This window comes from Lagenorhynchus albirostris, chromosome 21 (assembly GCF_949774975.1).
Source record: "Lagenorhynchus albirostris chromosome 21, mLagAlb1.1, whole genome shotgun sequence".
Classification (NCBI taxonomy): Eukaryota; Metazoa; Chordata; class Mammalia; order Artiodactyla; family Delphinidae; genus Lagenorhynchus; species Lagenorhynchus albirostris.
Window position 1 is genome coordinate 13,290,095 of NC_083115.1, and position 24,252 is coordinate 13,314,346.

General features: G+C 38.1%; 1 protein-coding gene across 4 annotated transcripts; it reads right to left on the reverse strand.

The window, feature by feature from the left end:
• Positions 1-385: 385 nt before the first annotated feature.
• Positions 386-23,974, reverse strand: ERI1 (exoribonuclease 1). 4 transcript variants are annotated; one of them, XR_009538241.1, is made up of 9 exons: positions 23,696-23,974; positions 18,959-19,137; positions 15,594-15,804; positions 12,021-12,104; positions 10,595-10,704; positions 8,260-8,374; positions 4,129-4,430; positions 1,537-1,627; positions 386-424 (listed from the first exon to the last, which is right to left on the reverse strand). XR_009538241.1 is itself a non-coding variant. In XM_060136351.1 (7 exons), the coding sequence occupies exons 1-7, from the start codon at positions 23,801-23,803 to the stop codon at positions 4,188-4,190; spliced, it is 1,050 nt and encodes a 349-aa protein (XP_059992334.1). In that variant the 5' UTR covers positions 23,804-23,974; the 3' UTR covers positions 3,644-4,187. The 4 variants fall into 4 exon arrangements, 1 of the variants encoding a protein (XP_059992334.1); XR_009538242.1 differs by lacking the exon at positions 386-424 and adding an exon at positions 592-706; XR_009538240.1 differs by lacking the exon at positions 386-424 and having other exon boundaries at positions 1,305-1,627.
• Positions 23,975-24,252: the final 278 nt, after the last annotated feature.

The window sequence follows — 24,252 nt, forward strand, 5'->3', positions numbered from 1 at the left end:
ACCTCAAGAATGATGACAACCTACTCCGCCTGTGCTCTATAAATGGAACAACAAAGCCTAGAAGACAGCACACGTTTACAACATGGTTTCCTGAATATTTTAAGCCCACTGTTGAGACCTACTACTCAGAAAAAAAGATTTCTTTCAAAATATTACTGCTCATTGACAGTGCACCTACCTGGTCACCCAAGACCTCTGATGGAGATGTACAATAAGATCCACGTTGTTTTCATGCCTACTGACACAACATCCATTCTGCAGCTTATCAATCAAGGAATATTTTGACTTTCAAGTCTTATTCTTTAAGAAATACATTTCCTAAGGATACAGCCGCAATAGATACGGATTCCTCTGATGGCTCTGGGCAAAGTCAACTGAAAGCCTTCTGGAAATGATTCACCATTCTAGATGCCATTAAGAACATCTGTGATTCATGGGAATAGGTCAAAATATCAACATTCACAGGAGTTTGTAAGAAGTTGACTCCAACCCTCATGGATGACTTTGAGAGGTTCAAGACTTCAGTGGAGAAAGTAACTGCTGATATGATGGAAATAGCAAGAGAACTAGAAGTGGAGCCTGAAGATGTGAATGAACTGCTGAAACCTCATGATAAAACCAATGGATGGGAAGTTGCCTCTTATGGATGAGCAAAGAAAGTGGTTTCTTGAGAAGGAAACTACTCCTGGTGAAGATGTTGTGAAGACTGTTGAAATGACAACAGAGGACTTAGAATATTACATAAGATTAGTTGATAAAGCAGTGTCAGGGTTTGAGAGGAGTGACTCCAGTTTTGAAAGGTGGGTAAAATGCTGTCAAACAGCACTGCATGCTACAGAGAAATCATTTGTGAAAGGCAGAGTCGATCGGTGTGATGAACCTCATCACTGTCTTATTATAAGAAATTGTCTCGGCCACCCCAGCCTTCAGCAGCCACCACCCTGATCAGTCAGCAGCATCAGCATCGAGGATAGACCCTCCACCAGCAGAAAGGTTATGACTCGCTGAAGGTTCAGATGATGGTTAGCATTTTTCAGCAATAACGTATTTTTTAATTAAGGTATATACATTTTTTAAGACATAATACTATTGCACACTTAATAGACTACAGTATACTGTAAATATACCAAAAAATTCATGTGACTCACGTTATTGTGATAGTCGCTTTACTGTAGTGGTCTGGAACCGAACCTGCACTATCTCTGAGGTACACCTGTACATATTCTTCTCAAGCACACAGAGAACATTCTCAGGATAGATCACAGGTCATAAAAACAGTCTCAACAAATTTAAGATGGCTGAAATCATATCAAGTATCTTTTCTGACCACGATGGTATGAAACTAGAAATCAGTAACAGGAGGAAAGCTAGGAAGTCCACAAATATGTGGAAATTATACAACACACTTCTGAGCAACTAATGGCTCAAAGGAGAAGTCAAAAGGGAACTCAAAAAATACCTTGAACAAAAATTGTACACAAACACATACACACACAGAGGAATGTTATTCAGCCATAAAAAAGAAGGAAGTCCTACCATTTGTGACAATGTGGATGACCTGGAGGTTTAAGTGAAATAAGCCAGACGGAGAAAACAAACACTGTATGGTATCACTTATAGGTGGAATCTAGAAAAAGAAAAAAAAAAAGCACCAATTTCATAGAAACAGAGAATAGAACGACGGTTGCCAACGGCTGGGGACGGCAGAATGGGGCAACAAAGGTCAAAGGATACACATTTTCAGTTATACAAAGAATATTTTCTGAGGATGTAACATACAGCATTATGACTATGGTTAATAGTACCGTACTGTATACCTGAAAACTGCTGAGAGTAGACCTCAAGCATTCTCACCATCAAAAAAAAAAAAAAAAGCTAACTAAATGAGGTGATGTGTCAATTGATCTTGGTACCATTCCACAATGTGCATCAAATCACTACATTTATACTTAAACATATACATTATATTTGTCAATTATTCCTCAGTAAAGTTTAAAAAATGTATCAGGACAGTAAAGCATCACCAAATAAAATATTTGGTTGAGCCAAAAGGATACTGAGAGCTTATAATGTTGAAGGTCTTAAAAAGAAATATAAAATGAGCCTGTTGGCACTTGGGTACTTGGCAAAAAGAAAAACAGGCAAAAAGATTAGCAGCTTGACTTAAAAACAAAATAAAGGAGGAGGGCAATGTAGTGGTTCCTTGCCATAGTCAGATTTCCCACTTGCAGTTTTTACCTCTTGTGAGCAACCCTGGAAGCTGGTGAGAGAGGAGTCCAGCTTTGCTGCAGCATGAATTTGAATTCTGTGGCGAGGTGGCTATGTGAAAAAGTCGCCTAGGGAGTGTGAGTGGACTGCCCAGCATCCACACCTCACTAGTGATTTCCTATTTTCTACTACTTGGCCCTGGCACAGTACCTCTGTAAGGATTTGAAGGAAATGCTTTAAAACGTCCAGTAATACTTTATGGTATATTGTATGGTGCTATCTGGGATTCACAAAAATCTTAGCATATACCTGTTTCACCCCAAGAGTTTCCTGTTTAAACCTAAAACATCTAGATGTCCTTGTTTTACTATAATGTGTATTTTGTCCACCCTTGTGCCTTCTGTTATCCACTTATTTTTTTATTATGCTGATTCTATAACTACTGCTCAAAGGCAGAAATTCATTCTTTTAAGTTAAAAAGCTACAGCACTGGGCTTCCCTGGTGGCGCAGTGGTTGAGAGTCCGCCTGCCAATGCAGGGGACACGGGTTGGTGCCCTGGTCCGGGAGGATCCCACATGCCGCGGAGCAGCTGGGCCCGTGAGCCACGGCTGCTGAACCTGCGCGTCCGGAGCCCCTGCTCCACAGCGGGAGAGGCCACAACGGTGAGAGGCCCGCGTACCGCAAAAAAAAAAAAAAAAAAAAGCTACAGCATTGTGTGGAGAATTCTCATACCAAGAAAAATGCCTAATTTTCTCCTATGCACCAGGGTTGGAAGACCTCTATAAAATTCATTTGATTATAATGTATAAATCATTAAAATAAAGTAGCATCACAATTACTATTAGGAAGTAAACGAAAAGAAGCAAACAATGTTAATGAAATTGTTCTAGGAAAGCTATAGGGGGAAATCCAATTCTGAAAACATGTATTTTTAGCTTCTAGATAAGGAGAGTTTTACTTTCTCAACTCCATAAACACATTTTTGTTTTTAGTATTAGTTAAGAATTAACTATTCAACATTTAGTGGTCACTGTGTAAAGTCAGTTTTTAGTAATAGAAATGTAAGATATGGTAGAAAGCATTATTCGACTTTACTAACCTCACTCATAATGTTGAATACAAATGCAAAATTAAGTGGTGACCTTTAATTTTAAATCTAATTCAAAGCATGGTCTCTTAGACTTAAGAAACAAGGCAGACAGATATATGTCACAAGGGGGAGGGGAACCAAAAAACCGAATCCAAAAAATCCCCATGATTTATCTATGTATTATAAAGTTCAAGCTGTAGCCCTTATATTCCTTTAAATGGTATTTTCTTTTGAATTTCCATTAACCTCATTAGTAACTGAATTTTTAATCAGACCCTATAATCTATCATGAATCTTCCAATTATAAATTAAAAAAAAAACAAAGGCAGACATGTGTACCAAGTACTTTATGAAATTCACCACTCACAACTGACCTTCACATATACATTTCAAAAATCAAAAGGACACTGACATTCTTAAAACCCAAAGGCTAGATAAGGCCCACCTTTCCAATCTTTTTTGCATTTTAAGAAATGATCTGATCTAATGATGTGTTAATGTAGAAACACATTATATATTTTAACATCAATAAGGTATGACATTCAAGGGGAGAGCCAATAAACCTCTGTATTTTAAAACCAAAAGGAACACATCTTGGACACCTTAAATTATAAAATTCAGTTCTAAGCAGGAACTGTTACTGTGTAACAAATACTGCTCATATCAAAAGTGCTGGTGACAAAGAATTCAACAAAGAATTCAATATGCCCTCCCCACAGAATCTGTTCACATACATATGCATATATCTATAACTGTAACAAGATTTTAAATGATTAAGGTGCTTAAATTTTGCACTGCAGGACTAATTCAGTAAGTATTCATCTGCTACCTCTTTGTAGCAGCTCCAGTTAGAGCGAATGATCCACGGGCAAAAGCGCAAAAATGCTGTTATTTTCTGGAATGCGGCATTTGTGGCGCTGGAGTGCCCTCTATTGGTAGTGAAGAGGACACACTCATTAGCTGCCCTGCATGCATCTTCTCATTAACCCGGAGTTCACACCCATCCTGCAGCATTCTAACTGCTATTCGGGCGATGTTCTTAGAGTCATCAAGACCACTGTGAGGCCGCCCATCGTAATCCATTCCGAGTTTTTCAAGCATTATTGTCAGCTTGGTTTGGCTTCTAGGAACCTGAAAAATAAACAGCTCAGTAAATAATTCTTCAGTATTCTATAAGTCATAGTGAAGTGGAAAAATAAGCTGAAAATGAACAGTAATAGCTAAATAAAGTTAGGCAAAGGGCAAACACTCTCGGGTCAAATGAAGCAAATAAATAAACCTTCAGAGCTTTAAAAAAATGATCTTAGAGTTTTAGATAAAAATACATATAAACAGATGGAATCCTTAAAACATCTAAAAAGTTTGCAGTTTTATAACTTAGCAAATAATTTATGAAAGGAAATGCATTGTTTTGAACATCTAAATTTAACCCAAACTAATTTTTTGGCATGGTATTTTTCTGTAATGTATTATTTTACTTGACTGACAAAGTTTATAACTTTTATATATCAAAGGACACTATCAAGAGAGTGAAAAGGCGGCCCACAGAATGGAAGAAAATATTTGCAAATCACATACATGGAAAGGGATTACCATCTAGAATATACAAAGAATTCCTAAAACTCAACAACAAAAAAAGCAAACAACCTGATTTAAAGAACTTGAATAGACATTTCTCCAAAGAATATAATATACAAATGGGAAGAGAAGAAAATTTTTAAAAAGGAAAATGTAAGTTTCCTCAACTTACACTACTAATCAGCATTATAATTGGTATCTAGTACAAAGGGGGGAAACCACCCAGAAAAGAGCAGCCTAAGAAACTGACCAATATAAACAGATCCACAGAAAAATGTAATTCTCTACTCAAAAAATCACTGGCAATTCTGCCTTAACGTATCTAAAACTTTCTGATCACTCTAATGTACTATGAGCTGTAGATGTTTTTATGCAGACCTGAAAATTCTTTTATGGTTTTAGTAATTGTTAATAATTATCCTTAGAATAAGTAAATTATTCCTCTAAGTTAAAGGTTGGAGAAAGACCCCTTACATAAGAACGCATTACCACCCGGGAGTTGTAGCATGAAAAGAATCTAAAGCTGATCAGCCCCTACAAATTTATATGAAATTCAGAGGACAGAGGCACATTTGAAACTATATCACAGGATACAACAAGCAAAATCCAGACTATGGGAAACTCTATAGGACAAATGGCTCAGGTTCTTGAGGGGGGGAAAAAAAAAACAACTGCTAAAAGGAAAAAGGAGGCGGGAAAGGAATTTATAAATTTAAAAACTTGGGGCTTCCCTGGTGGCGCAATGGTTAAGAATCTGCCTGCCAGTGCGGGGAACATAAGCTCGAGCCCTGGTCCGGGAGGTTCCCACATGCCGCGGAGCAACTAAGCCCATGCGCCACAACCACTGAGCCTGGGCTCTAGAGCCCGCAAGCCACAACTACTGAAGCCCACGCACCACAACTACTGAAGCCCACGTGCCTAGAGCCCACGCCCCGCAACAAGAGAGGCGACTGCAATGAGAAGCCTGCTCACCGCAACTAGAGAAAGCCCACACACAGCAACGAAGACCCAACGCATCCAAAATAAATAAAATTTATTTTAAAAAATAATTTAAAAAAATTTTAAACTTACGAGACATGTCACCCAACTGCAAATGTGTGAAGTTTATTCTGATCCTCATTCAACACACAAAGGGTAAAAGAAAACAAAATATTTATGATATTTATGATGATTTGATAACATTAAGGAATTACTGTTAATTTTTTTAGGTGTGATAATGGTGTGGTGGTTATGTTTTCTAAAAGAGTCATCTTTTGGGGGTTACATAATGAAATGTTTACAAAGCAAATGAAATAATGTTTAAGATCTTCTTCAAAATAATAAGGAAAAGGTAAAGTGGGTAGGGTTATAGATGAAACAAGGTTGGTCATGAGTTAACAACTGTTGAAACTGAGTCATGAGAGTTCATTGTTATCTGTCTACTTTTGTATATGTTTGTAATTTTTCATAACCAACTTTTTTTAAGAAATCACAAAATTAGTGAAAAATCCACAAAAAAGGAAAAAATGTTTACCAAATATAATCAAAGGAAAGAAATCCAAATGACTAATAACATAGGAAAAGGAGCTCAGTTGCATGAGTAATTAGGCAAATGCAAATCAGAACCTCAATGAGATGTCATCACACATCCACCACACTTACAAACATTTTAAATGACTGGCAATACCAGATGCTGGCAAAGACGTGGAGCAACAGTAAATCACACACTTTTCTTGTGAGAGTGCCAACTGGTACAACCACTTTGGAAAACAATTTTTGCATTATCAAGTAATCTCAATGTGGTACATATTCTATAACCCAGCAATTCAACTCCTAGGCTTATACTCTGGAGAAATGAGCATGCAAGGCACCAGAAGATATGCACAGGAATGTTTATAGCACCACTGTTCATAAAAAGCCCCAAACCAAAAACCACCCAAAATAGATAAACCAACACAATGGAATTCTACACAGCAGTAAAATAAATGAACTTCAGCTATATACACAAGAAGGATGAATCTCAAATATAATGTTGAAGAAAAAAGCAAAATAAACAATACAGCCAGTATGATGCTAATTATATCATTTTCAAAAACAGGCAAAACTAAACCATATGCTATAAAGATCAACATATAAATATTAAAGCTATAAGGAAGGGTGGGAGGGAGGCTCAAGAGGGAGGGGATATGGGGACATATGTATGCATATGGCTGATTGACTTTGCTGTACAACAGAAACTAACACAGCATTGTGAAGCAATTATACTCCAATAAAGATGTATAAAAATAATAATTAAAAAATAAAGCTGTAAGGAAAAACAAGAAAATTATCCCCATGAAAGTATGGATTACAGGAGCTCTAGGAGGAAGGAAGAGGGTTAAGTGGGTGGAATTTACAAGGGATTTCACTCTAAAAACAATCTGTAAAAATCCACTTTTCTGTACACATAGTTCTCAATTTTAAAATGCTAAACAAAAAAACAAAAAAAAATGTTTTGAGAGAAAAGCACCTTTTCTCAGGAAAGGATGTGCTTCACCAAAATGTGGTTGTAAAGGGAAAAAGATGACCCAAGATCTAACATGTGATAGAGAAGCAAAGGAAATCTTCTAGGATGATTTTTGAAGAAGCCTGAAGAACAGCTCAGATTAGAACAGGATTAAAGGTTCCAGAAAGCTAGTCTCCAAGGTAAAAAAGGAAAAAAAAGAAAAAAGAAAAATTGACACACCACCTGAGTGTTTTGAGTACTGAAAAGTGATTTACAGTTTGAATGGAGAGTAACAGCATAAGAAAACAACTAAAGAAGTCAATTATTAAATCTGGGGAAAAATGAATGGTAGCTGTTTAATGGTGCTGAACCTTCACTTTGCATTGCAGGAACTCAATAGATACCTCAGACTGAAAATTCAAGAAATAGCATAAATATATAATCCGGAAACAGGAAAGTTAATATGAGAAGAAACAACTTTAAAAAGTTAAGTGTTTGGGAGAATAGGAACCAGTACTGGTGAGGGCCATGGTGGAAGACTGCCATTTGTTATGAGACTTGCCATATTATTTTTAAAAATTTACACTACACACACATATTAACTTTGATAAAATTAGAATGAAAAATCAGTGGGGAGCATTTGTTCCACAAACAATCCATATATTGAATACCCCTACAGTTTCAAACCTCTGTTACTGAAGATCATACATATATAGTTACCCTATTTAAGTAACAGGCTGAGTGAGGAATATAGCTTATTTTTCTAAACTCACATGAACATAACTATTTGGAATCTGAAGAATAACAACTAATTATATGACCTTTTTCTGTGAAAAGTACCCAGTAAATCATAACTTTATGTACATGCAAAATATAATAAATTTATCAAGAGCAGTATAATCAATAAAGAAATCTTACCTTGTAAAAGTTTCCATATGACTTTCGAATATTGATCCACTTTTTGGCAAAAGGTGGATATTTGAGCCTGCTTAGCTGGCACTGAATGTTCAGGAACTTACTCATATCCCATGAACTTAAATCAAAAGAGGAAAAAAATCTGGATTAAATAAATGCTATACCACTCTTAAAAATGAGGATTTTAAGTCATTCTATTTGTTTTTATTTAGACATCACCTTTCTTATAGTCACACGTAACATCAAGCTTAGAAAATTAACTTCTCTTCCTCCAAAATAATAATTCAAAAACAAACTTTAAAAAGCAAAGTGGGGGGCTTCCCTGGTGGCGCAGTGGTTGAGAGTCCGCCTGCCGATGCAGGGGGACACAGGTTCGTGCCCCGGTCTGGGAAGATCCCACATACCGCGGAGCGGCTTGGCCCGTAAGCCATGGCCGCTGAGCCTGCGCGTCCAGAGCCTGTGCTCCACAACGGGAGAGGCCACAACAGTGAGAGGCCCGCGTACCGCAAAAAAAATTAAAAAAAAAAAGCAAAGTGGAAGTTGGATATATTAAATTTTTTTTGACAAACTGTCTAATTCTTATTGGGCTCATCTTGACCATTTTTATGGTTCTGATTACCTAGGCACACCTCTATCTTGTTGAGTTTTTTTTTTTTTTACAACTCTAAAATAACTGCTCAGCTTACTTTTAATGCCAAGTTTATCACATTAGGAAGTTCCTTGAGGGTATGCTTTGAAATAAAACAAAAAACACAAACAAATGAACAAAATACTTGAGAGAAACAAACGTAGCTGATATCAAGTAGTTAGAATGCAATTTGCTCTGCACAGCATATGTTTCTACAACACGAATCAACCTATGTAGTTAAGTAGGAGAATCCTGGCTGTATCATGTAGAAATTATGTTGCCTCATATGTGGTTTTTCCTTGGCAAAGGGAGTCAGAATTGCAGCAGTAGAAATTATAACCTTCAGCAGGAAAGAAAAAGCTCTCAACTCGGCCGCTGTGCCAGCAACAGGAGTACTTTTAAGAAAATTAAAAACAAGCACCTGCGCCCACAATCCTCTGGCTTCTGTGCCTTTGTAACATCCTCTGAGGTGCCTTCTACAGACCCCGGGAAGCTTGCCTGGGCTGTCCAAATTATTTCTGGGGGTATCAATTATTGTTTTTGTTAGTCCTCTGGTTACAAAATTGCACAGATTTTGAATGATCTGTCCCACAATGTGAGGTTTTTTACAGAATTGCACACACCACGTTATGACAGAAACACCTGTGTACTTTAGCACGAACACTGCTCATTCATGTTGAAAATCAGGAACAGGTTTCTAAAGAGGCCCATCAACATTTTCCCAAACTTCCATTTTTGAGCACAATTATGATAGGCCTAAATTCAATGCTCTTCTCCTATTGCACCTGAGGGCCTCTAAACCCTTCACTTAGGTGACACCTCAGCTTTTGTCCACAATTTGAAACAGAAGTTCATTAGGACTTTCTTCTTCAACCTTAATAGCATAGGGTATAGGAGGTGGCTCAGCACAATGCTGTTAATCCTGTTTTAATCTCTCTCATCTCCCCACTTGGCTTTTCATTTAACTAATGCTTCTGGAGCATAATTTTGAGCTCAGCACTATAGTAAGCAATATGAAAGACTACCAAGTAGCAAAAATCCTTGCTCTGATCTCCTTGCAAACCTAAGTCTTACACACATGAAGTTTAGACATCAGAATATTTAGTCAGATGCCAACATGAATGGGACATATCAGAGGCTGTAAGGCTTCAAGAAAAAGGTCAACGTGAGTTGTAGTGTCCAAAATAAAATATGAGGTAGGCTCTGGGTAATAATAAAGAAGAGTCAAGGAAGAGAACCTTCCAGCAGAGAGGAAAGCTGTATGGGTACAGAGAGGAAGGATAAACCGTGTGGTTCATGGGCCAGCCTGACTGGAGTAAAAAAGAAAAACGGCAGGAGGGTTAGGCTACACGGGCAGGGTGGGATTAGACAACAGAGCCTTGAAAGCCAGACTGAAGAGTCTGGACTTTCTTGAGCAAGGAAGTGTCCTGATAAAAACAGCGTTTCAGTAAAGTCATTTAAGTTTTATACATTAATATTTAATCTTCTTCTAGCACTGGATCAGACTGTTGTCTCTGCTTTCCCTCCTCTCTCTGACATCTAGGACTTAAAATTTAACCAGGAATAAGAATGTAAAAGAAAAGCTACTGGCTGTTGTGGGGACTCCTTTAGTAAATAATATTTTTTGTGGTTATTCTAAAAGTTGGATGAGTTAGGACATCTTTAATCTTAAAAAGTAGATTAAAAAAGATAAATTTCCTTAATACTTACCCATCTGTTAATATGGAATATTTATACTTTGTTCCTAATTCCTTCAATTTCATCCAGTCAATGACTTTTTTCAGTACCTGAGGGAAGGTATCCGCTTTGTCTACCTGATCCTGAGGATATGAAAGTAAAATATATAAAAATCTGGGTAGTTACATGTAGTCCTACCCAGAAACAAACACTGGAGGGAAAGAAACAGTAGGAGAAAGTCTTAACTATGATCTTTTAAATTCTTCATGGTTTCCTAGGCTAAGATTCACCTAAAATTCCATTTTTAAGACAGTTAAAAATTGTTTATAGCCAAGTATTAGGGACTGCTTTCAACTGAAGTATAAAACCCTCCCCAGATTAAGATTTAAGATCATCCTCAGGGGTTCTCTTTTTTCAGGCCTCAACCTAGTGGCTTACTGCTTCTCCAGAGGGGAGAAAAGGGAAATCTCTCCTCAGCTGAAAACCACAGCCCTCTACACTGGTTTCCCTATCTCGAAGCTCACATCCAGAACATATTACACATCTGAATGATCCATCACATCACTCGCATACTTAAAACCCTCCAAACACTCCCCAAGGTCTTCCAGACAAAAAAACACACAAGATCCTTCATGATCTAGCTCGCCTCTATCACTTCAGCTTTATTTGCGACCATTTTCTCACTAGCCCATAATACACCTGAACCATCCCGAACCACTTACAGTTTTGCCCTTCACACCTGAAATGCCTGCCCAGTCATTCTTTCCCACCTATTTACCTATCATTGACTCGGCCCAAGTTGACCAACTTGAGTTTTGCCCAGGACAGCCCTCCCTTCCCTCTGTCAGAGGGAGGTCTTTCTACAGATGCCCATGACACCCTAATGAAACACTGACTGTCAGTCTTCCTAACCATACTGTGACCAGTGTTTTTTTCTGTCTGTCCCCGACTTACAGATTGTTAAGTGAGCTGAGGAGAGAGACTGCCTTGACCATCTTTGTATCCACTGTAGCTTGGCCAATATTGAATATTATAGCAGGCCCTCAAATATTTGTTGAATGAATGAATAAAGGAACTAAATAAATCAACAAAGGGTCTACCACATTAGAATACAACGAAAAATCAGAGGCCTAAAAAAAATTAAGCTATATATAAAATCAGGTTGTAACAGATACATTTTAAAACTTCATCTCCAAGTTCAACATGGTAACTAACATTTCCTTCACTAATGCTCCATACAAATGAAATGATTACAACTCCTTAAAAGGAAAGGCTAAAAAAAACTTACCAGGTGTAAAATGTGCTTTTCTATTTTTTAAATATTACAATATAAAAGATCTTTACCAAGCAAGGAAAATATCACATTTAATTATTTACAACAATAATTTTTTTAAACTATGAAATAAATCCCTAATTTCAAAACTTTCAAACTCTAGAAAAAGGAACACAGAATTATAACCTGAGTAATTCCAGTTAGATTGATGCAGAAGTCAGAAAGCTGTGTGTTAATCTCTGGTCTCACATACTGCTGAAACGTATCTTCCTACAAGGGAAGGACAGCAAGTTAAAGTATTTTGAAGTATTTTCTATGACTTAAGATACATGATACATAACGTGACTATGTCAGCCACATAAGGTTGTAATCTTATAGATGGCTCAAGGCACAGACCTGCCTAGAGTTTTAACAATTTAAGGATAATGCCCTATTCCCAAAGTACTCTAATTTTTTAATTAAAAAATTACGCTTCATAGTTTAAAAAAGTTTAAGATAGAACAAGTACCTGAAAGCAAGTCTTCAAGCCAAAGTTTAACCAGAGGAGCAAAATGTCAATGATTTTGTTTATAATATTTTGAAACTGTAAAGCCTATTAACGCAACCTCTAGTTCAAGATATTAAGAGCTTTTTAAATAACGTAGTATGTTGAAGAAATGCCAGTGTGCAGTTACAAATAAATTAGTTCAGATACCTGCTCTCCCATTTACTGACTAGTCCTTATTTTTATATTAAGATTCCACTAAACTGAATTCTGAATAAACAAAATTTAACTATATGATATGTAGTCATTTAAAGGGCAATAATACTACTAATTATTTTAGCAATGTTTAACCTCTTCAAGAAGCTTTCATGATTGCCTTCATATTTTATGCCCACAACAACTTTGTGAACTCAGTAAGGACGGCATGGTTATCATCCGGCTCAGGTCTCTAAGCATTTTTTCCTCTGGCCCAATGCTGCCTCCCTAAACCAGATCACACTAAGTCACTTGTTAAAAATTAAGGACAATTTCAAAGCCTAAAGATTTATCAGCAGCAATTATTAATACTAGGTAGCTATGGAGAAAAAGACAAAGAATATTACTTATAGTAGAAGATTAAAAAATTAAGAAAAATCATGTTTATAAAATTCTTTTTACACACTAGTGTATTAAGCAGATGAATTATCAAGTTACTAATAATTATAAAAGAGTAAAAGAACAGCAAAGAACATTTGAACTTCAAAAGTTATAGATGTTCTTTACTTACCAGACATATTGCAAAAGGAAAAATTCTACTTAATTGAATTTGATAGATAAATGAAGTCTATCCTTTTAAATATCAGCATTTTGTTTCATAATTTTAAATGAAAATCTTAAAAAAAAATATGCTGCAACTTCCCTTACCATTATAAGCAGGTACTAGAAAGTATGACATTAATAAAATTGTATTTGCTATTTAATACTTTCAACAGAATGATGCCAGAGGACTATGCATTCATTGACCAAATATTTAATAATCACTTAAATAAATTACATAGTAAGTTAAAAGGTGATGAGGGTTCTTAAAAAGTAGATAAGAGGGATCAGAAACATTGGGTCTGTGGGGTATTCAAGCTACACTATTGCACAGAGAACCAGTTAGACTTTATTTAGAAGGCAAGAGTTAAGGAATGCCCGGAAGGAAGGAAGGAAGGAAGGAAAGGAGGACAGGAGGGAGGAAGGGAATTAGCAGCAAGATCTCTGCAGGAAAGGAATTTGAGCTAAAGCTCTGGGAGGTGAGGGGGTGGAGCATGCCTGGAATTTCTGAGAAACAGCAAGCAGGTCAATATGGTGCAATCAGAGGTAACAAGAAGCCAGATCACATAAGGAATATGACTCTTACTCTGAGTTAAACGGGGAGCCATAAAAGTCATGAGCAGAGGAGTGAAATGCTCTGACTTATATATTATAAGGATCACTCTGGTCACTAGGTTGAGAATTGGCTGCAGGGAATAAGGATAGAAACAGAGACTGGTTAAATGATGAACAAAAGCAGCAAATCCAGACAAGAAATCAGTGGGACTCAGACTACAGTCATAGTAGTGTGGTCAAGTGGCTGGGTTCTGGATATATTTTGAAGGCAGAGCAAACAAGTCACTGATGGCCTGGATGTGTGATGTGAGAGAAACAGGAGTTAAGGATGACTCCAAGCTTTCTGGACTGAGCAATTAGAAAGACAGAGTTGCTAGCCCTCAAGCTAGGGAGGCTGAAGATAAAACAGGTTGCGGGTAAATTTGGGACACGTTAAGATGTCTGTTTAGATGTCCAAGTAGAGATCGTAAGTAACAGTCTGGATTTGGGACAGAGGGCGAGATTGGAGATATGTATTTGGAAGACATCAGCATGTAGTTTCTAAAAGCTATGGAACAAGATGATAGACAAGATCATTAAGGAAGAGGATCTATATAGAGAAGAGGACCTGGGATTGAACCTACAGCATCCTATATTAAGAAGTTGGGAAGAGAAGGAGCAACAGCGAAGGAAACTGTGAAGGGGAACCCAGTGAGGCTGGCGAAAATGCAGGAGAATGAGGGGTTCTGGCAGTCACTTGAAGGAGACAGTGGTCAATTCCACCAGGACTTAGGTAAAGGTCAAAAATGACACTGAGGAGTGATTTTAGTGGAGTGATGGGCTGGAATACATAAATTAAACCTACAAGTGGTATGGGTTTAACAGAGAATGGGAGGAAACAGACAGACGCGTATGTAACTTTTACAAAAACCTGCTGTAGAGGAACAAAGACATGGGGTAGCTGGCAGGGAGTGGGATCAAGTGAAGGCTTTTTATGGTGTGAAAAATAACAAGTTTGTATGTGATGGGAACGATATAGTAGAAAGCAATGAATCATTCATGTCTAAATGAGGGACGAGAAGGTCTAGAGCCATATCCTTGAATGACAGAGAGGAAGTAAGATCTAGTGAGTTATGCAAGATGATTTGCCTTCATAGCTGTCATTTTTTTCTTTTAATTTACTGACCTTTAATCTGCTTTGGACAAGGAAATTATATAAATGGGCTGATTAAGACTATAACTAAAAGAGGCTTCAAACAATAGAAAGAAAAAACTGTACGCATCTTAATGCACCAAGCCTTCTTATACTTACTCCCAGTGTGTTGGTGGCAACTGGGGATACCACGGACGTGGTACTTCTGGGTAGATGAGCTGTTACAATCCTTGTTCAGGATTTACAAGGCAAACAGTATTAATTTGGAGGGATCCTGCTGAGTTCCTAAACTAACAATGCACTGACGATGAGTATCTAAAGCAAATATGTTATATGGCTTAGAAGCCAAGGTTACAAGAGTTGTTTCCCCCATAAACTTTTCACCAGAAAGCTAACTAGTTTTAAGTTGAAAGGTAATTTCTATACCTTACCATTTTTATAGATCAGAGTATACATTAGTCTACCACAGTGGTTCTCAACCCTGACTGCATACCAACTGAGAAGCTTTAAAAAAAAAGCTAATGCCAGGGGCCCCACGGAACAACTAAATCAGAATCTCTGGGACAAGGACCAGGCATCAGTTTTTTTGTTTGTTTGTTTATTTGTTTTAGCTACTGGAAAAGGAGAGGAGCAGACCCTGAAATTATTTTATTATAGCCCATCTATTAAGTATGCAGCAAGAGCAAACACCCCCTCTTTAGAATTCTAATTCTAGCTGAAATAGCAAATGGGACCTTAGTAGCCAACCCCAGAATAGCTGCTGCTAAAAATAAAATTAAAACAATTCACTTACTATTTCTAAGGTATGAGTATTCAGTAAAACAACAGGAAATTCAATTATTTCATGTATGAACTCAGGTGGGTTACCCTCTTCACAAGTGGCTTCGAAGTCAATAACACAAATGTAGTCGTAGTAACTGTCAGCACAATTGCCCTCTTTCAACATCAGCTTCTGCTTCTTATAATAGTTTTTCAGTCTCTTCTTTAGTACATCCTTTACACCTCTAAGGAAAATAAGAATAAAATTAACGCTTAGGTGAATTTTACAGGCAAGAATCTGAACTCTTACCTGCTGGCACTGGGTTGAACACTGACAGCATTATCCCAGCATAATTTAGCAAATGTTAGCCAAAATAAATGTAAAGAAAGCAAAGCTAATTTAGCAAAGAACTAATTAAAACAGAACGTTTAATACAGCATCAATATTTTAATTCACACGTATCTTTTCATTTTTCTAGTACGACATATAAAATATATATTGGTGTTTCAAACCATAACCTTTGTCAGCATACACTACCTACACACCCCTGTTGCCTTATATAATAAGATGACATACATGATACAAAACCCGAAATTAATACTGAATTATTCTGCTGACCAAACACAAATTTCAGAGAATGAAAATTCAGGAAAATTGAACATAGTATGCTCTCTCTTTCCTTTCTTTTGGCTTTTGTAAGTTAGACAACTAAAAAAATCCACATGAATTTGAAAGCATTATGAGCCTAGTAGTATATAAAGTTGAATGTCTCTTAGCTATTTAACTAGGAAAACTAATTTAGGAGACCCTAGAATAAACCATGCCCAGAAGAACACTGGCATAGTCAGTAGAATCTTAATTGCAATTAGATTTCTTCACTTACCGTGGGTAGAATTGGATTCAGGCGATTTCTGTTTTACAGGTATTTTTAAAATATACGTTCCACAAAAGGGAGGTGGGGCAAAGTTGTTCTAAATTTATGACAATGGTGGGTAAAGGTGGTCACATTCGTTTGTCAAACAGTATATATTACTTCAAAAAATCAAAAGTCGCAACCATTACTTAGACTTCCTTCACTGTTACTTGGCTGAGCCCTGTAAGGGCTTGTAAATTCAAAATGGTAGTAAAAATAAGAGGATCTAAAAACTGTAACTAATGGGAAGTGACAAGGAAGGCATTTTGGCCCCGTCACCAATTAGTGACCGTTAGAAAAAAATGTTTCTAACCTTTTGTTTTCCTTTCTAAACTACCACTAAAAAGGAATCTTATCCATGAAAAATCCTGATAATTAACCAGCAAGTTGTTTTAAGACAAAATGTGTTAATATGTTTATTTGCTTGAGATTTTCCAGACTACCAAAACCTAGGAAGGAAACCCTCAACGCCTTTCATATTAAGGTATTGTGCGTGACCTCTGCGTCATGGGACAGCTTTGGATTGCTTTGTCTTAATTTCTTTTCTTTCTTTCTTTTTTGGAAACTATAGTTTACTAAAGGTGAAATGTTATTTACTAAAAGGCTGTCTGCAAACCTAATGGCAACATAAACACATAACCAACCAGTTACTCCAGAGAGAAAACGTTATCTTTAACATCTCCCTTGCCCCTCCACATCCAAACAATCACCATTTCTGCCAATTCCAACTCAGAGAAACATACAGAATCTGGTTCTCCTGAATTCTCTCCGGTGGGGCTCCCGTTAGCTTCCTGGACTCTGGCACACGTCTCCCCTATCACAGCCCTCCTCTGCATTCTTCACCTTGCTCGAGAGCTAAGCACTAGCACCACCTTCCTGCTGAAATACTTCAGTGGCTCCCTTCTGCTTACAGGTAAAATGCAGACTTTAGCACAGAGTTCCTTCACCACTAGGCTACGACCTATCATTTCGTCATCTTCTTCAGATGCTCCCCCTCTCCACAGTACGCTGCACACTGCAGACAAAACACAATACAGGCCACGTCCGGAAAATGGGGCATGCTTTCCTGTTCCACAGCTTTGGTTGTACAAAGAAAAAGCAAGATCATGTAGCAGAAAATATACAAACAGAAATTAGGAGTTTTGATTTCTTTTCGCCCCAAATACCCTCCCCCTCCCTTTTCTGTTTTAAGTCAATTCAAATGTCACTTCTGAATCCCTGAAACAGACTCTTCCGCATTCTCATGCTGCACTTGGCCAGACCTTCGATACAGCTCTGGTCACTCTGTATTGTGATTATTGGTTTGTGTATTTTCCTAAAAGACTGAGATTTCCAAAATAGAGAGTAGATCTGTTTTACCTTTATAACATTATTACCTAGTAAAGTACTTACAATTCAGTAAGTGTTTGTTGACTAAATGTATAAACATACATTTGATCTCTCTAGCTCCCATATAAGTCAGGAGTGAGCAACTGATCTTCACACCTGGGAAGAACACACATTTTGCCCAGAAAATCTTAAGTAGGCTACACGTTGTATTCCCAGAATAGAAAAAGTCAGGGGGAAAGGAGGTAAAAATCTTCTTCACAAATTATGGAGTAGACAATCGAGAAGGGGGAAAATATACATGTGTGCTCTTTTGAAAAGCAGTGAAGCTCTACTTTAAAGCAAAGAGGAGGAATACTGCTTATAAGAGAATAAGGATTCAGGGGGACCTCAAAACAATAAGTTTTCCTCTATTACCTGTAGTTATTTTTTCCTAGACGCCTGGCAATTCTCTTGTGTATCAAGAAGCTACATGTTTTTCTGGATCCCAAAGGTCATTCCTGCCCCATGCCCCAAGTCAAAATAAAGTGATTTGTTTCACAAAAAGTTATTAAAACTTAAGTATGTATACATCTCATTGAAGATACACACACATGCACACATACACACTCTTGAGCTGGCTAAGCTGCATTATTTTCTCATTCAATATACAATTAAACATAACACTTACTATCATACTGCATATTTTTAGAAACTAAAACAGAAGAAAAAATACTTCCTAGTAGGTGAAAGTTGTTTTTTTTTATTACCTGGTTTCAAAGAAATCTTCTTTATAAAAATAATACAAATGAACAAGAAAAAGGAAAAATACTCAATCTCGTTAATAAGTTATAATTATCTATCAACCAAATGATCAACTAAAAAAATTTTTTAAATATACTCAGTATAAAATGATAGATACTCCTATACACTTCTGGTAGATGATCAAAACGTTCATCAACTTTAACTCAGCAATACTACTCTATTGTCTAAAAGACTGACAGAAATAATCAGATTCACACAAAGATTCATGGATAAGAATGTAAATTATAGCTGTTATTTGAATTGTTTGTAATGGTTATCTCTTTATAATAGGATTACAGATATTTTTCAGTGTTTTCAAGATTTTCTAGATGAACATGTACTACTTTTATAATTTTAAAAAGTTATTTTTAATTACCTGGTTTCAAGCTTGAATTCTGAAAGTTTGGCTCTGAGCTCTTCCTTACTCATTCTATTAATGCAACCATTCGTAATAGCAATCTCTTTGTAAACTGGGTCACTGAAATCACTTGCACTGGAGGTAATGAACTTAGATCCTTTTGTTTCTTGGCCATCAAGTCTCCATCGCTGCTTTTTCTACCACACACAAAAAAAATACATATATATATATAGTTTATAATTAGTACAAACATCTTAAATATTCAAACTCCTAAGGGCTCTTTGTGCTAATATGTTCAATAAAAAGTGCTTAGGAAGAAGGAGGATGTGTTTCCAATACGATTTACCCTGCTCTCTTCTCAGTCACGAGGTTCCTTACAGGAAATGAAGCTAAGTAAAAAGAGCACTGGTTTTGAGAGTCAGAGCAACCTCGGTACAGAGCCAGCTGATTGTTTAATAGTAGCATAACCTTGGGTAATTACTTACTACTCTGATCTTCAGTTTTCTTATCTATAAAATAAGGTATAATAATAACTGTCTCAAATGGTATTTGGTATTGCTAATGATAAACAGTATTTGGGAGAGATTATTATAAGGATTAAATGAGATCAAGTATATCAGGTTCCTGACACCATACCCAGCATGGCTATTAATAAATGGTAACTTTACTAATTACCATCACAGACTGTAGGTCAGACCTTTTCACAAGCAGTATTCTAAAATTTACAAATGAACCAATTTTTAAGTTAACTTTTACAACATTACGCATGTATACATCAGTGCCTTCCTGAGAATTTTTTAACCTGACTTCGTTTCACAAAGTTAACAGAAATTGGCCAATATAAAAATTAAAGGGACCAGAAATCTGATTCAAAGCTTGCTAGTACCCAAGGCAAAGAAGGAAATAAATTCAGTTCCAAAACACGCAATTTCCAAAAGTTACACATATATCAGTTAATTCAGGAGAACTATACTTACTATATTATAAACCTTTCCTCCTTTCTTAAATGAAAATCCATGTTAAGAAGACATAATGTGATTCTAATCACACCACAGGTAGTCCCAAATTACTAATACGTTAAGTTCCAAAGATTCATTTACAAGTTATTTTCCACATGCAATGTTACAAATATTAGGTATGTTACAGAATTTTCAAAAATACTTTGGAATTTACTAGCAATCCATACTAAAGCTTGTTACCTTAGTTATAACTTACCACATTGTCCCCATGTGAACGTTAAAGACAGATTAAGGAGGGATAACTGTGGATAGGACACAGTCCCTGAGTTGGAACTGATCCTGATGGTTCAGGGACTATTTCTCACTCTTAGCTCTCAATTTAATGCAACACACATTTAGCAGATACTGTGCTAGAATACTTAAGAATTACTCTCTCCCATCTCCTCTGAGGAAAGAGGACAGGAATTCCAATGGATGAACTGTCCATAAATTGAAGAATAATTTTTTAAATAATTTTATTAATTTATTGTTTTTTGGCTGCATTGGGTCTTCATTGCTTTGCATGGGCTTTCTCTAGTTGCGGCAAGCGGAGGCTACTCTTCGTTGCGGTGCGTGGGCTTCTCACTGCGGTGGCTTCCCCTGCTGCAGAGCACGGGCTCTAGGCACACGAGCTTCAGTAGTTGCAGCACGCAGGCTCAGTAGTTGTGGCTCGTGGGCTCTAGAGCGCAGGCTCAGTAGTTGTGGCGCACGGGCTTGGCTGCTCCGTGGCATGTGGGATCTTCCCGGACCAGGGCTTGAACCCGTGTCCCCTGCATTGGCAGTTGGATTCTTAAACATTGCGCCACCAGGCAAGTCCCTTGAAGAATCATTATATTGAAGTTCCTTGTTGACAAATGTTTTAAAAACTTTATTACACGGATATTTGACTAAGATAAGAAAATAATTAGCTTTCAATACTGTATTAAATTTACAATGCCTGGCTACTTTATCATTAGCATTTAATCAGGATTCCTGATTTATCCTTTGTCTTTACACTTACAATGAATTTTAAACTTCGTCTTCAATTGGGTTAAAATTGGTCAACAACGAGTAACAGTTTGTCTACCAAAACAAATGTCTCATTTAATTTAAGCAAATTTTCTCCTTGGTTAAATCCTCCCTCTGACTCACTTGCTTAATTCTTATCTAGAATTGTAGCTACAAATATTACCCACGAGTAACACTCAGGCCTCTTCTAGATATGCTACAAATCATGATTTCTATAAAGAAAGTTCTGCTTCCTCTCCTGGGTCCAACCCTAGCCCTCTTCCTTCAGTGAAGTTTAGGACATGGTGAAGGTCCAGTCCTCACAAACTGTGGTCTACACTAATGGTTTCCAAAGAAAACCCACTAAGACAACCCACTAAGGAGCAGAAGGAAAATATTTAAAACCCTGTATGTATTATTAATCTACAAAAACACAAAATTAGTTTACTAAGTAATACATGGATTGATAATGGTGCCCTCCCCAATGTCTGTGTCCATCTGTCACATGTCACAAAGTACCGGCCATACAATGAGGAAAGTAGGGACAGACTCCACCGTACAAGGGAGAATATTCACCTTCATGATACTGTGACATTTTGCAGTTTTCACACGTCCCACTAAATGGTTGCACGGTTTATATTATCCCAAATGAGAGAATCTTTACAATATGGAATTGACCATGAAAATCTTTTATACCAAATGGAGGCTGACTATCTTCTGGTAAAGTACTTAAAAGTGCTATTGAACTTACAAATGAGTTACATATTTCCTTTTACAAAATGGTATTCCAAAATTGCTGTCATTTTCTGTGATGAGAAAGGGATTAATAGCTTGATCCTTAAAAGTTTTTTGTTTTTGTTTTTTGCGGTACGCGGGCCTCTCACTGTTGTGGCCTCTTCCATTGAGGAGCACAGGCTCCGGACGCGCAGGCTCAGCAACCATGGCTCACGGGCCCTGCCGCTCCACGGCATGTGGGATCTTCCCGGACCGGGGCATGAACCCGTGTCCCCTGCATTGACAGGCGGACTCTCAACCACTGCGCCACCAGTGAAGACCCTGTTTTTTTTTTAAATAAACCCTATTTGTTTCAAGATGAAAGAAAATATGTTTTAACAATAACTTAGCAAGTAACTGCTTATCAAGAGAAACCTCTTCTGTGGCAAGAACATTTGGAAAATAGATGTTTTGGAAGTGTTTCCATTATTTTATTGCCAAAAAAAAAAGAAAACCTGCTCATTACCTATTTAAAAAAAAAAAAGCCTTTGCATCTACACATAAAAAACAAACAAACTTAGAAGCAGAATTAAACTTGGTTACAATCCTTCCAAAAGAAGAGTTCTGATGAAATTTGAACCTACTTGGTTAAAAATATAAAATTGCAACACCTATTAGTTTACAAAAACAATTTTGTTGACATCAAAAATAATGAAAATTTACTTAGCTGAAATCCAACAAAATATTTTGCTTACTTGAGCCTGAAAAAAAAGACTGTATCATTGTTTATTAAAAGCATCCAACAACAGGTTTTTAACAAATATGATAGTCACGAACATCAACTAGGAACATAAACTCAGGCCTTAAGTCACTGTATCTCAAAGTTTTAAGACTTCCAAATCTAATGAAGTGTATTCAATCACACTTCTCTCATTAAAAATAAAGTTTTTAAAATTATTTTTAAACCGACTCACTTGATGATGTTATTGACAGTATCTCAAACTTAAGAGGAATGGCGGGGTAGAAGAGCGGTTCTTTAGACAGAAGGGACATGGAGGCCTCTTTGAAAGTAATATCATAAGGCGAAGCAGATAACTATGCAAAAGACCCAGGGGAAGAGCATGCACAGCAAAGGAAGCACACAAAGACCCTTAACAAGAAAGATCATCCGCCATAAAACCGAGTATGCTGGGCACTGAGAGCAAAAGGGAAGAGTTCTACGAGGTGCAGTTAACAATGGAGAAAGGAGCCAGGTCCTGTGGGCAGCAAACTGAAGACTCAGGAGGGGAGAAACCGGTCAGATTCATGTTACTAAAAGCTCATTCTACCTGCTATGTGGGGAATGGGCTGTAGACGGAAAGAACAAGAGCTAGGAAGCCCCCTGCAAGTACCCACACTATGAGGTGCTCCGCATTTGTATGTTATTAACAGAAAATGACCAATGCGGGTATTAGATCGTTCACACTCTGCAGCGCCAGTCAACAATAATCGTATGTGTCAAACAAGATGAATAAAGAAGTTTTAAGACGGTTTTTACAACTCTGCCACTGTAACTAGGATCTATCGGTGAGCTATCAAACTCATTAAAGGTTATCAGTCATACATTACGTTTATATGAGATAGTTGTAAATAGGCGAAAACCAGAGACGAAGCTCCAGCTAACAGGCACAATCTCCTTTTGCCAAGCCTGGGAGCTGGGCTTAAAGGTCTTAAGAAGTGATATAACTAGAGCTGTGGTGGTATTTCTAAATACATCAACTACCCGCTACAGATCAGGGCTACAGAGAATGACAACAGTAACCGTGCGCCCAGAATGCTTAGAGCAGAGTTCCCACGCAGAGCTAATAAAACCGCGGTTTGCATACTTCTCGTCTGGGCTGTTTACTCACTTCCAGACAGTAACTGGGACCAGAAGGGGCTTACTGACAACCACCCCCGAGTAAAGGCTCCCGGAGTTGGGGCCAGGGAAGGCGGCCAGGGCTGGGGCCCCAGGGCGCACGGGTTGAGGTTCCTGAGGGAAACCCTCGAAGACAAGGGCGCGCGGGCGGATTCTCACCTCGGAATTCGGGCGCTGCGCCTCCTCCCCGCACGCCGACCCCCGCGAGCCGCGCCGCGCGGGAGCCACGGCCTCGCCGCCGGGCTGGTGGCTCTGCTCATCCTCCATGCCGCGTGTCACGTAAGAAGAGAGCTGCTGGGGCCCACCACTCGCTCTCTCACTCGGCCAAGCCCGAAAGCCTCACCTTTCTCCGCTGAAAAATTACCGGGCTACCGTTCCCGCGGCGGCGACCACACAAACTCGAATGGACACCTCCCACTTCCGGGAGCGTGAGGCGTCCACACGCCGCGCAGGCGCGGTGAGCCGGCGCGCGGAACGCCAGCGCCTCCGCCGAGGAAGGCAGTGGGGGGCGGTGGGTAGAAGGAGAGATGGGAGGAGCGAAGCGGGGGGGAGGCGCGCGCGGGAGAAACCGAACGCTGCGTGCGCGGGGTTGAAGCGACGCCAGAGTCCGGGCTGTAGTCCCTAGAGATTCCGCCAGAAGAAATGACCCATCACCATCTCCTGAGAAGTAAGCGAGGAGTATCCGAGAGAGAGGTGAATTTTAACCATAGAGAATA

What these genes read in the sequence shown, in the direction of transcription:
- ERI1 (XM_060136351.1), bottom strand. Translation starts at nt 23,803, where the DNA reads ATGGAGGATGAGCAGAGCCACCAGCCCGGCGGCGAGGCCGTGGCTCCC. An exon ending in ATCTAACTGGAATTACTCAG is followed by an intron (nt 10,705 to 12,020) that starts GTTATAATTCTG and finishes TCATATCCTCAG; the next exon opens with GATCAGGTAGACAAAGCGGA. An exon ending in TATTCCATATTAACAGATGG is followed by an intron (nt 8,375 to 10,594) that starts GTAAGTATTAAG and finishes TTTTGATTTAAG; the next exon opens with TTCATGGGATATGAGTAAGT.